General features: G+C 38.5%; 1 protein-coding gene across 1 annotated transcript; it reads left to right on the forward strand.

Annotated features, from left to right (window-relative positions):
- Nucleotides 1–14: 14 nt before the first annotated feature.
- On the forward strand, nt 15–14,645 carry srpra (SRP receptor subunit alpha). Its single transcript, XM_084409019.1, has 14 exons — nt 15–330; nt 1,903–1,986; nt 2,084–2,247; nt 4,398–4,558; nt 4,659–4,821; nt 5,309–5,459; nt 7,621–7,745; nt 7,835–7,953; nt 10,276–10,362; nt 10,503–10,675; nt 11,374–11,587; nt 11,666–11,829; nt 13,400–13,498; nt 13,576–14,645. Exons 1-14 carry the CDS (start codon nt 208–210, stop codon nt 13,702–13,704), a joined length of 1,956 nt encoding a protein of 651 aa, XP_084265145.1. The 5' UTR covers nt 15–207; the 3' UTR covers nt 13,705–14,645.
- Nucleotides 14,646–16,944: the final 2,299 nt, after the last annotated feature.

Below are 16,944 nucleotides of genomic sequence, written 5' to 3' on the forward strand. Positions count from 1 at the left end.
GTTACATCATTTCCGCATTATGACACTGACGTGTCTGATCGTGAGTTGAGTGTAGATTCTCACGGCGGGCAGCACTGCGTGCGCACAGTAACTCAAGCGCAGGGCAACTTTGGAGTACTTATTTATTTTTTTACACCTATTTCGTTTTTGTTGAACGCTGTTTGTTCTGTCCTAACCTAGAATTAGGTTGTTTCGTGTTTGGCAAAGATGCTGGACTTCTTCGCCATCTTCAGTAAAGGGGGAATCGTGTTGTGGTGTTTCCAGGGGGCCGGAGTCTCGGAGTCCTTTACCGGGCCTGTCAACGCTCTCATCCGCTCCGTCATCCTCCAGGTAAAGTCCCTGCTCGGCCTGCTGTGGATTATTGTGGAGTTCACTAACGTTATATAGGCAGGGGAGACATCGCCAGCTTAGCCCAGCTAACACATGGGCTAGTTAGGCTGTGAGGGTGTAATGGAGGCAGGTTACTATGGGAACTATGCTGGATGATGTAAAATAGCACTAATATTGACCTACAGATGAAGCATTAGGTGGTTTCTGACTCTCAGTTTTGGATTGTACGTGTTGGACAGTCAAATGCGTTGCGTAACACAGCACGTGCCAGCTTAGACAAACAGAGGGATGAATATAGACACCTTTCATGTTTAGTTTATATATTTTTTTAGTACTATTACACCTTGCATACATTCATAATTGTAAGTAGTAACTTTTTATTTTCAAGAAAAATTATGATATGAATTCTTTAAAGAAATGAAGTTACTTGTAGGACTCTTATGTGGTGTAAAACCTATAAGATAATATAATACACTTTGGTTAATTTTAGAATTGAATGTATTGTAACCATCTAATTTCGTTGAAAAGGTTGTATTCTTTGTTGTGATATAAAAACCCAGACAGAGAGGGCTTTTATTTATTTACTCTAATAAATATTTTATCATTATTATAAAATTGTTTTTGTCAAAGTTTATGATTATGCAACAGTAGCTGCTAACTCAAAGTAGAATAAAAAATCTAAATATAACATTAAAAGCCTCTTTCCGTGAATGTTACACATATTTAATTAACTATTATCCAATTTAAAATTAACCTAGCATGAAAACAAACCAAGTGTCTGTATCACTCTCCATCCCTTTAAACGATTATTTTGGTCTGTCCATTCTTCTCCGCTCCATCCAACAGTTAACTTGATTAAAGATTATCAGAGTTATTATAACAAGTTGTATGTTAAAGTGCCCCTATTGTCCTATGAAAGGTTCCTAATTTTGTTTTGGAGGTCTCCTACAACCGGTTTACTTGCATCAAAGGTGAAAAAACACTTTCATTTTATATATACATTTTTCAATGATTCTCAAACGACTCCTCCGAAGATTCAGTCTCTCTAAACCCCTCCTTTCTGAGAGCTTACTCTGCTCTGATTGGTCAGATGGCCCAGTTTGTTGTGATTGGTCTACCAATCTATGCCTATTACCATAACTGAATTTCAGCTCTGGAGGCTTCATAAAGCTCAGCGATTGTAAACACTGTAAAAACAATTGCATAGATTTTAATATATCCAGCCGATCGCGAGTCCGATAATGAAACATCGGAAGAACTAGTTAACCAACCCGAACCGCCATCGCAAGGATGACTTGAGCAGGACGTTTCTTATTGATACGCTACTCAGTTTAATGTACATTATGAGATGTTGCAACTGTAACCGTACCACGTTACGTATGCAGGGCACGGAAGTGAGACACGTATTCCTGACGACTCGTTTAGACGGTTCAGAGTCGATTCTTGATCACGATTCTAGTCAATTTTCTAGACCGTTTACATTCACAGAGACCCTTATTACACATTGCATGAAATGCAATATTCGAAAAAGACATTAGAAATTGAATGTGTTTTTTTGCTTTCTGTTTGCAGGAGAGGACTGGGAATAACTCTTTCAACCACAATGCCCTCAATCTTAAATACAAGCTGGACAATGAGTTTGAGCTTGTGTTTGTGGTGAGTTTCATTTTCCCTTTTCAGTGCAAATAAAGTTCAGTCAGTGTCCCATGGCTCAACCGTCCATATGCCTGATCGTGTGCTTCTGGTGTCCCAGGTGGGTTTTCAAAAGATCCTGACGCTCACATACGTGGATAAGTTCATAGATGATGTCCAGCTTCACTTCAGAGATCGATACAAGAATGAGCTGGAGCAGAGAGGTGCCCTAAAGTTTCTGCTCAATAATTTTGAGTTTGGAGAGGACTTCCACAATCTTCTACGGTGAGAAAAGACCTTTTTCATGGGTTGATAAATATGAATGGCTGTCAGATGTTTTTTTTTTTTTTTTTTTTAATGTATTTTTGTCTGCAAAACTAATTTCACACACTTAAAGGGTTAGTTCACCCTAAAATGAAAATTCTGTCAGTAATTACTCACCCTCATGTTGTTCCAACCCCGTAAGACCTTCGTTCATCTTCGGAACACAAATTAAGATATTTTTGATTAAATCTGAGTTCTGGCTCACTCCTCCATAGGCTTCTAAGGCCCCATCCACACTACTGCATTTTCGTTTAGAAACGGAGAATTAAAACGAATACGATCTCCGTCCACACCAGCGTTTTAGCTGCGCATTAGAATTGATCTCCGTCCACATTAAAACGACTGAAAACGCGGATCACGTGACCATTCACCAACACTGGGCATGCGCGAGCCGGTGTAAACACAACTTCATTGATAAAATTATCCCACCATGCGCTGGTTCTTCCCGGGTTAACCCAAAACCGACGCTCAAGGTACACGGTCGATACCGGGAATTGTCAAACGTAAACTATTTTATCGGGAATTGTCAGTTGCACACGGGAATTGTCACATTGTCACTATTTTACCGGGAATTGTCACAGATCGCTCGAATAATAGCTTGCCTCCGGCGCATGTACGTTAGGCAGTTAGCATTGTAAAATGCAGAATTTACTTGCACAACAGCTGCTAGAAAAGATATAGCCTACGCCATGACTGATGACACCCAATCATAGATCCGAGCGTGAGCCTCTACTACGTCATAGTTTCTAAAGTCCTCCGTTTTGACCCGTCCACACTAAAACACCCTCCGGAGATTCAAAACGAAAAACGGGTCGGAAGCGTTTCTAAACTTCTCCGTTTTGGGTCTCCGTTTTTGCCGTTTTAGTGTGGACGGGAGGTGCAAACGTAGCAAAAGGTCTCCGTTTTTAAACGAAAACGCAGTAGTGTGGACGGGGCCTAAGACACTATAACTTGCTGGCCCAGAAAATGTATTAAAGACATCGTTAATATAGTCCGAGTGACTCCAGTGGCTCAATCTTAAGTTTATAAAGCGACTAGAATACTTTTTGTGCGCAAAAACAAACAAAAATAACGACTTTATTCCACTATTCATTTCCTTCTCTCTGGGCCTCGAGTCTTTTCACGTAGTGTTTTTGCGCAGCGCGTCTGTGTTGCACGTCACCACGCATCACAAATATCTTAATTTGTGTTCCGAAGATGAACGAAGGTCTTACGGGGTTGGAACAACATGAGGGTGAGTAATTACTGACAGAATTTTCATTTTTGGGTGAACTATCCCTTTAAGAGTAAACCTTTGGATCAAAATATTTTTTTCAGGTATACAGGGCTCAACGCTTAGAATTTTTACTTGCCCTGCCAAGATTTCCACTGGCCCCACCACAAAAAAATAATAAATAGCCTAAACAAAATAGGCCTAGTTATCGTCTTTGTTGTTATTGACCCATAACCTTAATAAATAAGGTTGTGTCAGCCTAACTCGTATCAATTTCAAAAATTGTTAAAGACATGAAGAAACTGGCAGTAATACAATAGGAACATATAATCAAATTACAAGCAATAGCACAAATACAGTAGAACAAACATGCAAATTAAATAAACACTGCTTTTCATGTTTTTCTAATTTTCAGGTAGAGAAAATGAATAATCAAACGTAAAATAGCACTGCATAGTCTTCACTGTATAAATGAAATATAGATTAATCCTTATTAAAGTTGCAAAAGTTGTTCAGTTAAACAGTAGCCGGTTTGTTAGGCTGCATAGGTCACTTAAAGAGCTGCACCTATCCAAAATATATGTGCTAATGTTTTTATTCCGCAAAGATGCATTCAATTGATTAAGATTTGTATTTCAAATAAATGTTCTTTTGAACTTTCATCAAACAATCTTTTAAAAAAATGGATCATGGCTTCCACAAAAATATGAAGCAGCATAACTTCTTGATGCACCAAATCATCATATTAGAATGAAAAATGCTTACTTTAGTTATTTTAAATTGTCACAATGTTACTGTTTTTTAATGTATTTTTGATCAGATAAATGTAGCCTTGGTAACCAGAAGAGACTACCGTACTACTTGTTTAATTAAAATATTACAATTACAATTTTTGCAGGGAGGCGGAGGACCGCAGCAAAGCCAAGGGCCCCGCCCCTATGAAGAATTTTAAGGAGTCCCAGAAATCCCAGAAAACTGTGAAGTCTATGATTGAGACAAAGGATGGAGACAAAAGCAAGGAGCAAGGAGGCAAGAAAAGTAAAAATGCCAAAAAGGAAGGTGAGAAATGTGAAGGACGAGGCAGTGGGGAGTAAGTGGCGCTTTCAATGCTTATACGTTTGTTAGTGTGACCGTTTCATTGTTGTTCATCTATTCTCAGGCGTCTCAGGAGGAGATCAGACTAAAGCTGCTTCACAGACGGTCTCTAAGAAGACTGTGGAGAATGGAAGCGATGGTCTGACCGCAGAGGAGATTATTGAGAGGAACCGTGCCAAGTTCATCAGCAAGCAGTTGGGTGGCGGAAAACCAGAAAAGACCACCAGGTAGGAGACATTATGAACTGTGTGAAAATGCATTGCAGGTGAAGCCACTTTTGATCACTAAATGACTTCCACTTTAACCCTCAAGTTGAGTTCTAGACTACATTATTCCATCTGATTACTTTGACAACAGAAGGTTATAATAAACTATGGAAGCTTGTTTCCGCCACAGAATACAAAATCATCTCACAATTCTGACTTTTTTCTCACAATTGCGAGTTTACATCTCGCATTTCTGCAGAACTGTGAGATAAAAAGTCGCAAGTTTGAGGGAAAAAAAAGACAGTCCAGAAATGGGCTTTGGACTCTTCAGAATTGGACTTTATGACTTGCAATTGCGACTTTGTCACAATTCTGAGGGGAAAAAAGTCAGAATTGTAAGATGAAAAAGTCGCAATTATCTTTAAATTGTTTTATTTCATGGTGGAAACAAGCTTCCTTAATAAACTCTCATGATGTTTAAAGTTTTTATTGCTGTTGTATTTCACAGTAAGTCCCCTAAACCCCAGAAGCCAAAGGGGAAGGCAAACCGGGTGTGGGATATGGGTGGGAGGAACGCTGGAGAGCTGGACTACAGCGGAAGCAATGGCAACAACTACAACGACGCGCAGACACAAGACCATGAGGCCTCAGCTGAACCGGTGAGCAGTCCAGATTTAAGTTACCTTCATTTATACAGCGCTTTTTACAACACAGATTGTTTTGGCTGTACAGCATCTGAAGAAAGCCATTGTCTATCTTAAGTAGGTCTTGGATTGATTCATTTCCGTTGTAAAAATTAACTTGGGGCCGCTTACATGATACCGCTTTCAACTGAAAACAGAACAACTTTTAATGCCTTCTGGCTGTTCATTTACACAACAACGGCGTTTTGGTGGCCTGAGAGCACAAACTATGAAGTAGGTTTCAAAGTGCAAGTTTTTGAAAACGGGTTTCATCTCCACGTAAACTTCAGAAACGTGAATCTGAAAACAGTGACGGCATGCATTACGTGTTTAGTCTATAGGCATGCGCGTTTGAATGCATATGTGCGTGTAGTCTTTCTTTACAAAGTGACATTGCCAATTACTTGTCTGGCATGCATAATACAGCGTTTTTAGTCATTTCCGTTGATCTGTGTGAATGGGAATCATTTTGATAACGTTTTCATCTGTGCAGAGGATAAAACGTTTGTTGTGAAAACTTATGCCGTGTCGATGAGGCCATCGCAGGGGAGAGTCTAGTTGACACGTCAGGGCTGTGTTGTGGTCGTGTCCAGGCGCAGGTCCTTCATCTGATCTGGATACGGCCCGGATCCGGCTGACTACAGTAAACCTCGGGATAAACGGAGAGACTAATATTAGCGTAGACGCCATTCTTCTTATGATGCAACGAGTACATCACGTGTTTTGGGAAGTGTTCCCGGTTCCGGTTGACCTAATTTATGCAGCCTGAAATTTCTGAATTATAGAAATGTATAATGTGTATGGCAGGTTAAAGAGATGTGTTTTTAGCTAGGGCTGGGTACCGAGTTCGATACTTTTTAGGTACCGACCGAATTGCCTCGATACTATCGAGTATCGAAAAATGACTTGTTTTTCGGTACCAGATTTCGATACCTAAGGGGTTAACTCGTCAACGTCAGTGCTCAAACAAATACATATGAAATGCACAACGACACGCCTAAATTCGCTCACGCACATACACGCAAACTCTACACACACGAGACGCGCGGAACTCTCCGCACATACTCTTATGAGACGCGCGCGCGCACACAAACTGTCCACGCACATTCTCATGAGACGCGAGCCTATGGACGCGAGCACACACACACAAACTCGCGCACATACTCAATGACACGCAAGCACACACACTCACAATACCCTAAAGATGTGGAAAAGTCGATCAAAAGTGTGGCTACATTTCTCCAGGCTCGATGCCAACAGCGCGCGATGCAGTATTTGTGGTAAAATAATGGCTGCAAAGACGGTACCGCGACAGATATGATGAAGCCCTTGACAGTGCACGGAGTAAACATAAGAGCAGAAAGTTGCTGCGTCTTCGACTGGTAAATGAAGAGATACCTTGTTGATCACTCTGACTGTGTTTATATTGCAATAATGACCTACTGAATGTACACTGCCGTTCAAAAACGTGTTGGTCAGAATTTTTTTTCAGTAAGCATGCATTAAAGTGATCAAAAATGACCTTCCAAAAACTGTTTTCATATTTCAGCTTTGACAACACAGGAATAAATTACATTTTGAAATATATTCAAATAAGATTTTAAATTGTAATACTATTCCACAATATTACAAGTTTTACTGTATTTTTGATGAAATAAATTCAGCTTTGGTGAGCATGAGCTCTTTATAAAAAAAAAATATTTTGTACCTTATGTATATGTATAAGGAATATTTTGTTCCTTTGTGCTTTTTTTGTTCCTTTGTGCACTGACTAAGGAGCATGAGTCAAACTGAAAAAATAAAACCAAAGTTTTTCTGAGGTAATGTGTTATGTAATCTTGTTAAAATGGATTTCATAAAATTGGTATCGAAAAAAGTATCGATCAGGAACCGGTATCGAAATCAAGGTATCGGTATCGGTATTGGTATCGAAATTTTTTAAACGATACCCAGCCCTATTTTTAGCCATTTAAACTGACAGAGTGTGTCTGCTTCCCGAACAATGCTAGGAAGACGTTCATTTTCCACGTTCCGCTCCGTCTGAGCTATCCCTTTATAGGCTGCCAGAAGTTTCATTTATAGGGTTGTTTAACACTTTTAAATGAATTGCAGATTAAATTGTCTGTGTTCCTCTCAGCTGATCCAGGTGGATTCAATGAAAGGTGATCTGAGAGGTGTCGATTATGAGTCCTCCGATGAGGATGATGAGGATGAAGAAGTGGAGGAGGAGAGAGTTGTGGTGCCAGACACTAACAAGAAAGGGTAACATTTTAAAATCTCGATTCTGTTCTTTCAACATTGAATTTGAACTTGCTGCTGAATGAGTCTTGAATCTGCTTGTTTCTCTGCAGAGCTAAAAAGGGTGGTTTTGGGGGAATGTTTGGGATGCTGAAAGGCCTGGTGGGATCTAAGAATCTGACTCAGGAGGACATGGAGCCAGTTCTGGACAAGATGAAGGACCACCTTATTGGTATGACATCGCTCTTGCTCCATAGCACCTCATTCAGTACACTTGTTAGGGCCCGAGCACCGATGGTGTGAGGACCCTCTTGGAATTGCTCTGTTTATTTACAATTTGTTTTTAATGAAATTGTTACAGGGTTCCTACAATCATGGACAAACTGGAAATATTGAGGATTTTTTTAGATTGGTGTTTTCCAGGCCTGGAAAGGTCATTGCAATTAATGAGACATTTTGACTGTACATATTTATAGTTCAATTTATACTAATATATTTAATTACACGAAGGTGTGCTAGGGAATTTGTGTGAAAGTGTACAGAAAAACTGTGTAAAAATGTTAATAACTAGAATAATTAAAAATAAAAGGATTAAATTAAATAAAGTAGGATATATAAGTAATATAGGTTGAAAAGGGCAGAAAAATTTGTGATTAAAAATATGATTAAAGTAAATAAATTTGATATAATAATAATTGATATACATTTTAAAAAATAGATATTGATATGCAAATATATCCAAAAAACTGTACTATAGGTAAAGTATAATACAAATTAAAGTAAGAATTTGAGTTAAATATAGATATGTAAAAAAAAAAAATGGGTTTAAATAAATAAATAGATTAAATTAATAATAAAGATTTAAAATAAATAATAATTTATATAAATAAATAAATAATACATCTACAAGTACAGGTTAAAATATAGTTTGAAAAAGTAGAAAAAAATGACAATTTTAATAAAAACAAATATACAATAAATAGCTCTAACAGTACAGTACTATAGGTAGAAAAATCTGATTAAATGGTGATTTAAATTAAATAAATATAAATAGATATTGATACAAGTAAATAAAAAAAAATAAAAAAAGCATAATAAAAATTTGTTTAATGTAAATAAAAATGTGAGTAAAATAAATAACATTTGATTTAAATGTTTGATTTAAATAAATAACATTTTATAAAAAAAATTATACATCGAACAGTACAGTAACAGGTAGAAAAAAAGCGTAATAAAATGTAGTTAAAATAATTTAAAGGTGCACTATGTAACATTTGGCGCTCTAGCGGTTAAACAAAATTGCTTCTAGGGGTGTAACGATATTCAATACGTATCGCGATACTCTCATGGCGTACCGAGGACGCCCCGAATACACAACGAATACAGCGTTATAGCCTAACCACCATTAACGCCCTATAATAGCAAGCTCCGTTACTTTTTGTTACTTTCGATAATAAGCAAGGTGTAATCTTTCAAATTCTGTCTATTTGATCACGAAATTCAAACAATAAATGCCGTTTTGGCGCTCTTTGATGTGGCGTGACAGATCACTGTACTCGCTCCTCATTTAAAGCGGCAGCGCGTAAACGCGATTCTCTTCCTCAGTTACAGAATAAACATGAATGGACACCTGAAGGTATGTTAAAAGATACAGTATACTTACTGAAAGTCATCATAACTTGTGTAATCAATCGATCAGTGTTTCAGCAGCGGAAAGACGCCAATAAAACGTCTTAGTTTGTCACATATTTATTTACCTCAGGCAAGTCATTCAGTGTCCACAGCTTGTTGGTTCCTAAATTAACTCTTGCACTACATAAATGCACTATATTAGCCTATATAATATATTTTACTTAACATGTTAATGATTGATATCTTGATTATTTAATGTAGCCTATGTTTTAAATATCTGTCATGAAAATGACAGCAACTGTGTAAATATTTATATTTCAATACCAAATTAGAGTAGAAAACATAAGTTAATGAGAAAACTGCCTTATGTGCAGTTTACATGTTTTCATACAATGTGTTGAGTGTTGATTATTATTATATCTAAAAATAAATAGTATCTGAAATTAGGCTTAAAGTCTAGGCTCTGTTGTTAACCTTTAAGGTTATAGTAATGTGTGCTCCCTATATAGTTTACAGCATTAGCAGATCTTTTTTTTTAAAGTTAAAAAAAAAAGAAGTTTAATTGTAATTGAATTAATTTAAAGACAAACACAGAATTTGTTCATTAAACCACTGTAAAAAAAAAGAAGCAATTTTAGCTTTCTAAACCCCCCACCGAACCGAACCGAACCGAGATGTCAAAACCGCGGGGCGTACCGAACCGTCAGTTTTGTGTATCGTTACACCCCTAATGTATAATAACAGTATAATTATGCATAATTACATGCAACTAACCCTAAACCAAACCCTAACTCTTAAGCAAGTACATGTGTATAATTACTGAATCTGTAACAAGGACACCTTAAACTGAAGTATAACCCAGCCTACATTTATAACTGGATCAAGCTAGCTGCAATTTGAGTTTTGTCTCTCGTTCTTCTAGCCAAGAATGTAGCAGCTGAAATCTCCTCCCAGCTCTGTGAGTCTGTGGCCAAGAAACTGGAAGGCAAAGTCATGGGCACTTTCACCAGTGAGTACAGCACACACACACACACCTGCTGAACAGCCCATGCAAACAAGAGCCTTCCCACAGACATGTGCACGTTCTCACGCCAGCGCATCGAGTGCATGTCTCTGCTCTTGTAAATGTTCCTGTGTTCTCCTCTCCAGCTGTGGCCTCTACAGTAAAGCAGGCTCTACAGGACTCCCTGGTGCAGATCCTGCAGCCCAAGCGGCGTGTGGACATCCTGAGGGACGTGCTGGACGCTCGATCTCAGCGCAAACCCTTCGTCATCACCTTCTGCGGGGTCAACGGCGTCGGCAAGTCCACCAACCTCGCCAAGGTGAAGTAAAAAAAACAACAAAAAAAACACGCCTGTAGAAGTTTAAGGTCTGGAATACCTGGAAAGCTTCTGTTGAAAAGTGCTTGATATTTGTGTGTGCGGTTTACATGCCCGAGAAACAAATACACTACGATTTCTTAAAGTCTCTCCTGCTCACCAAGGCTGCATTTATTTGATTAAAAAAAAAACAGCAAAAAATTGAAATATTGTGAAATGTAATTACAATTGGAAAAAAAACTATTTCTGTTTTGAATACATTTTAAAATGTAATTTATTCCTGTGATCAAAGCTGGTGTGTGGTGGCTTTGAGGAGATTCCCCCTTCCATATGAAAAGTTAATACATTAATGTTATCTAACAAACCTTGTTGTAATGTGTTACCGTGAAAATATATTTTTAATATTTTTGTAGAAACCAGATTTTTCTTTTTTCAGGATTCTTTGATAAATAGAATGTTCGATGAACAGGATTTATTTTAAAAAGTCTTTTGTCTTCACTGCCACTTGATCAATTTAATGCATCCTTGCTGAGTAAAAGTATTTATTTATTTTATTTAAAAAATTGAATAGTGCATCACAATTTCCGCAAAAACATTAAGCAGCAAAAACTGTTTTCAATATTGCTAATAATAATAATAAATGTTTCTTGAGCAGTAAATCAGCATATTAAGGTCATGTGCCTTTTTTTCTTCTTGTACAGATCTCTTATTGGCTGATTGAGAACGGCTTCTCGGTGCTCATCGCCGCGTGTGACACGTTCCGCGCGGGTGCGGTGGAGCAGCTGAGGACTCACCAGCGGCGTCTGAACGCTCTGCACCCGCCGGAGAAACACGCGGGACGCCCCGCCGTACAGCTCTTCGAGAAGGGTTACGGCAAGGACGCGGCCGGGATCGCCATGGAAGCCATTGCCTTTGGTAAAATCCACGTGATTTTAATGAAAGAAACGAAACTTTCCCAAGGACTCATCGGTTAACGCATCTCTCTTTCTCCAGCTCGTAACCAGGGTTTTGAAGTGGTGTTGATCGACACAGCTGGCCGTATGCAGGATAACGCCCCTCTGATGACGGCTCTGGCGAAGCTGATCGCGGTCAACACCCCGGACCTGGTCTTGTTTGTGGGAGAAGCACTGGTGGGCAATGAGGCTGTGGATCAGCTGGTAGGTGTAATTGGCATTGCTTTATAGTGTTGTATAGAGAGGTGCAGGGATGACGTCACTTTGTAGGCCAAAACGCGGAAGCGAGTTAGCATTTTAGCACTTCTGGTTTCCTCGTCCTGAAGTCAATGGGTTTTATGAATGGGTTTTTGGTTAAATGGCTGAAATAAGGTCTGTGGTGAACACAAGCTCAAGACACTTTCATGTTTAAGTCTATGACAAAATACATCCATGTTACCCCACTCGTGATTTTTTTAGAAGCTGTTAAGTGTCTTGAAAAATGGGGTTGCTAAATGGGAGTACAGAGGCTGTCGAGGAGATTAAACGTCATCGCGCTGAACAGGTAAACTCAGTCCGCTTTTACAGCCTCGTTATGCTTATAATTGTGCTCTTACAAACTTTTCTAACTCACGTTCTGGGAAAATGTTTTTAGATAACTGAAAGAGTTGTCGGAAGCTTAGCGACGGTGACGTTGAAGTCGAGCGACTGTGGTGTAGTTCGTTTATAGCCTACCTTTAGCTTTTTAATTCTGGCAACTGCATTTAGGCTTCAAAATTCATAAAAGTTGTGTTCATCTGTGATAATTATCTTGATCGACAAAACGTGCAAGTATCATAAACTTTTGTTGATCACAGAGCTTGATTTTTAGTGATAATCTAAAGCCTGTGGGAAAATCCTATTGGGGTTTTCTCGAGGGAACCAGCGTGCCGGTTGGCCTACAAAGTGACGTCACACCTGCACTATATTCAAATTGTATGTTTCTGGTTAATAACTGGGAGACAAAAAGTGGTCTTGCACTAGGGGGCGCTTGATGGTTCTGAAAGAGTGGTCTGCAAGGGTTAACAGCTCACTGGAGGAGTATTTCAATCATGACTTTAATTATGCTTTTATTACGTTGAAAAGGTTTTTTCTTTTTTATAAACATGTATACTTTTATTCAGCAAGGACGCATTAAATATAATAAGTCTTTACTGTCACTTTTCATCTGTTACTAAAGATTTCTATTTTAAATAAATGTTGTTCTTTTGAACTTTCTATTCATCAAAGAAACCTGAAACCTATTATGAAATAGGTCTGTATTGTTTTTTTTTTTTGGGTTTAGTTTGATCTATTTTAGTACAGCTAGTTTAACTAAAAATGGGAAATGTTAATTTTAATTTATTTTAAGTGAAAAAAAATGTATTCTATTATAATTGTTAAATTGTAAAAAAAAAAATGTTTTGCAATATTGCAGTTTTTTTTATAGTATTTTTTATCAAATAAACCTTGAGAGATTCCACATGGCAACATTATGTATAATGATTTTGATAGCCTTTAATAATGAATTAAATTTAACACACACGAGGAAAAGTAAAAGCAGGATAATTCAACCAATTACAAACAGCATCTGGGTGGCTAAGCCCCACCCATTTTTAGGCCATCCTGATACATACTATGTTCTGTTTCTATTGGATCCACTTAAATGTGGGAAGTCGATGTCAGAAACCAGTCCTGACATTCATAACACACATTTCAGATCTGTCAATATTAATATTCAGTCTGTAATGCATGGATGTTTACTGCATTTTTGTAGGTGAAATTTAATCAAGCCCTGGCTGATCATTCCAAGACTGACAAACCCAGGCTCATCGATGGCATTGTTCTGACCAAGTTCGACACCATCGATGACAAGGTATGACTGTTGGAATCCTTAAGTTTTAAGCTCTTGTGAAATGAACCTTGGTTAAGAACTTCGCATGTTTCCCGTAGGTGGGCGCTGCCATCTCCATGACCTACATCACGGGTCAGCCCATCGTGTTTGTGGGCACCGGGCAGACGTACAGCGATCTGCGCAGCCTCAACGCCAGGGCTGTGGTCAGCGCGCTCATGAAGGCCTGAGCTACACCACCGCCCTCAGCTTCCTGTCAATGCACACAAGCCTATGTGTTTTTTTGGTTTACTACAGGTTTAACTGAAATTCAGTTTATATTTAGGAGCCCTCTTGTGTTTTGTTCCAGGAAAAAAAAAGAAAAAAAAAGTGTTTGATTCAGTTTAATGAGTGGAAGGAATAACATTTGACTTGATCTCACCTCAGCAACTGTTTTTGATTGACATGCAGCACAGCCAATCAGAGAGCAGCAGCTACAAACGCTCATTTAGATCTTTTCATTCAAGATGAGAATGAGATGAGGAAAGTATTTTTGCACTTTTCTGCCTCTCTTCGCTACGATCAAGTGTTCTCATGCGCACTTCCCCGCAAAAGAAGAAAAAAGACGGATAGAGGTGCGATTCAAATGTCATAAAAGAAATCTAATATATTCTAAATGTATTTTGTCTACTTTTTATTTGATTTGATGTAGGTACATTCAGAAGATGGCCAGCCACCCGAAACTGTCTCAAGAATTCACTACCATAGTGCCTCAGCTCATTACATTCGCAGTTGTTCCCAAAACTGCCTTTCCTCATTCTTCCTTTTTTACTCAGGCTTTTCATGTCACTTGATATGAAAGTTATTAAAGGTTATTGAAAGATTTGGTGCTTGAGGTTTAAAGGTCAAGGTCTGAGAGAGGCACCTCAGCAAAGAGTTGTAGAACGCTGCGTATACCAAACTATCTGAATCCCTACAAAGTTACCTTTTTGTTTTAATTCATTAGTAACTGTACTGTCATTTTCTTTTCTTTCAGATCCCTTCATGCTTTTATTTTAGAACAAAGTCAGGTTTTAATTCTCCTCACATTAATTTGCGCTAGCACAATGGCAAGACTGGAGAGCTTCGTCGAGAAGATTTGATGTACTTTAAGAATGTGTAATATTTCTTAAATAAAGCTGCTATAATAGCCTGTAATGACCTGTTTTGTTTGGTAGGCTGCTGGGAGTTGGTTTCCTGTACAGTACTGGTATGTTCGCATTTCTAAAGAATAAAGACAAATAGACATGCCTGTTGCAGTGCAAAAACAAACATACAGCATGACTGATGAGGTGTTATTCCCTGAATCATAACTTTTATAGGCCAGGTCTTTTGAATCAGTCAAAAATAATTACAATTTACCGGTTTAAATCGTTATACTCAAATCCATCCAGGGCGTTGCTTACTGAGAATCATCTGACTATGTTTGTGATGGAGCAGTTTCAAAATCATTTCATTATTCAAATAAAAATTTCGGTGTACGCTATTTTCAGTGAATGTGCGAGAGATTCATCAGCTGCTATAGATAACCAACTAGAAGAAAGTTACAAATGGCTGCATCAATTCGTACACTTAAAGGGACACTCCACATTTTACAACTCCCCCAGAGTTAAACAGTTGAGTTTTACCGTTTTCGAATCCATTCAGCCGATCTCCGGGTCTGGGGGGGTACCACTTTTAGCATAGCTTAGCATAATGAATTGAACCGGACAAGACCATTAGCATCTCTCTCAAAAAAATGAACAGAGTTTCGATATTTTTCCTATTTAAAACTTGACTCTTCTGTAGTTACATCGTGTACTAAGACCGACGGAAAATGAAAAGTTGTGATTTTCTAGGCTGATATGGCTAGGGACTATACTCTCATTCCTGCGTAATAATCAAGAAACTTTGCTGCCGTACCATGAGTCCAGCAGGCGTAATGATATGACGCAGCGCCTGAAAATAGTCCCCAGCTCAGTAGCCTATTATCAGGCGGCATGTGCTGCATCATATCATTACGCCTGCTTCACCCATGGTACTGCAGCAAAGTTTCTTGATTATTACGTGCTTATTCTTGATATTTTCATTTTCCGTCGGTCTTAGTACACGATGTAACTACAGAAGAGTCAAGTTTTAAATAGGAAAAATATCGAAACTCTTTGTTCATTTTTTTGAGAGAGATGCTAATGGTCTTGTCCGATTCAATGATCTATGCTAAGCTATGCTAAAAGTGGTACCGCCAGACCCGGAGATCGGCTGAATGGATTCGAAAACGGTAAAACTCAACTGTTTAACTCTGGGGGAGTTGTAAAATGAGCCTATTTCCCAAAAAAGTGTAGTATCCCTTTAAAAATAAGATGAATATATGTAATTCCCTGCTTCTATTTGCTTTCAGTAATGACAACACGTTTGGTACCAAACAGATAATTTTATTTTAAAATAGCATATAAATACCCAAGACATTTGTGGACTGAGATGCTTAAACAGTGGTCCACTGGAGTTAAAAATACAAAAAGTTTATAAACAACTGTTTACTTTTTTATTTTAGAGCATTGCTGGCCAAGCATTTAAAGGTATAGTGGAGGATTTTCCCGAATTTTAGAAGAGAACCGCCCTCTCCACTTTTTGAAAAAATGCACATGCGCAACACTCTACCTGCTCCCGAGAGGGAACGTCTATTAAACGTGTGCACGAGCCTAGTGCGTGACTTGTGCCAGGGCTAGCATCGCTAATCATAGCTTACATTAACTTTTACTAGCAGTGATTTTAAATGGATTTCTCCAAATAGCATGCCAAACTTTACCTGTCGAGTAGAAACTTTGCGACTGAGGCATCAGTGGGAAACCCAACCTGTGCTTTTAGCGCACACCAGCGTGTGAAATATTCTCCCAAAAACACTCTGGTCTTGTTTCTTTCTTCAGAGGCCTTTCTCTTCTTGTCATACAATTCGTAGACACTTTTTCTCTTGCGACCCTCAGACATTTTGAAAAAACCCGGTGAGAACGGGCGAGCTTCAATGAATGGCTGAAACCGTAGCTCACCACACACATACACCTGAAAGTGCGCATGCGCAGAAAGTGAAAACTACCTAGGGACGAGCACGTACGACGGCCTTACGTAAACATATCACCAGAATGATTGACAACTAGGAGGACCAATAGTCTTGATGATCCACCCGGAAAAAGAAAATCCTCCACTATACCTTTAAGACTATAAATGGGAACTAACTGTCCAAGTGCAATAAAATATATTGAAAGTTGTGTGGCTTGAGAGGAATGATGGCATTATATCATTATCCTCAGTCTCGTGACAGGTTCAAGTAGATTCATGGAAGCTGAAATGCAGATTTAGTTGTAAAAGAAATGCCCTGAGTCATATTTCAACCAATTAACATATACACAAACTACAGGTTAAAAGTGTGGAATAAAGATTTTTTTGTCATGGTTTGGAAAGATTATGCTCACCATGGC

Source organism: Rutilus rutilus, assembly GCF_951802725.1.
Source record: "Rutilus rutilus genome assembly, chromosome: 5".
Taxonomy (NCBI): Eukaryota; Metazoa; Chordata; class Actinopteri; order Cypriniformes; family Leuciscidae; genus Rutilus; species Rutilus rutilus.

Excerpts from the sequence above, each read along its gene's own strand:
- srpra (XM_084409019.1), top strand. The coding sequence starts at position 208 with ATGCTGGACTTCTTCGCCATCTTCAGTAAAGGGGGAATCGTGTTGTGG. Across the intron at positions 7,954-10,275 it reads GATGAAGGACCACCTTATTG|CCAAGAATGTAGCAGCTGAA; the intron begins GTATGACATCGC and ends TCGTTCTTCTAG. Across the intron at positions 11,830-13,399 it reads ATGAGGCTGTGGATCAGCTG|GTGAAATTTAATCAAGCCCT; the intron begins GTAGGTGTAATT and ends GCATTTTTGTAG.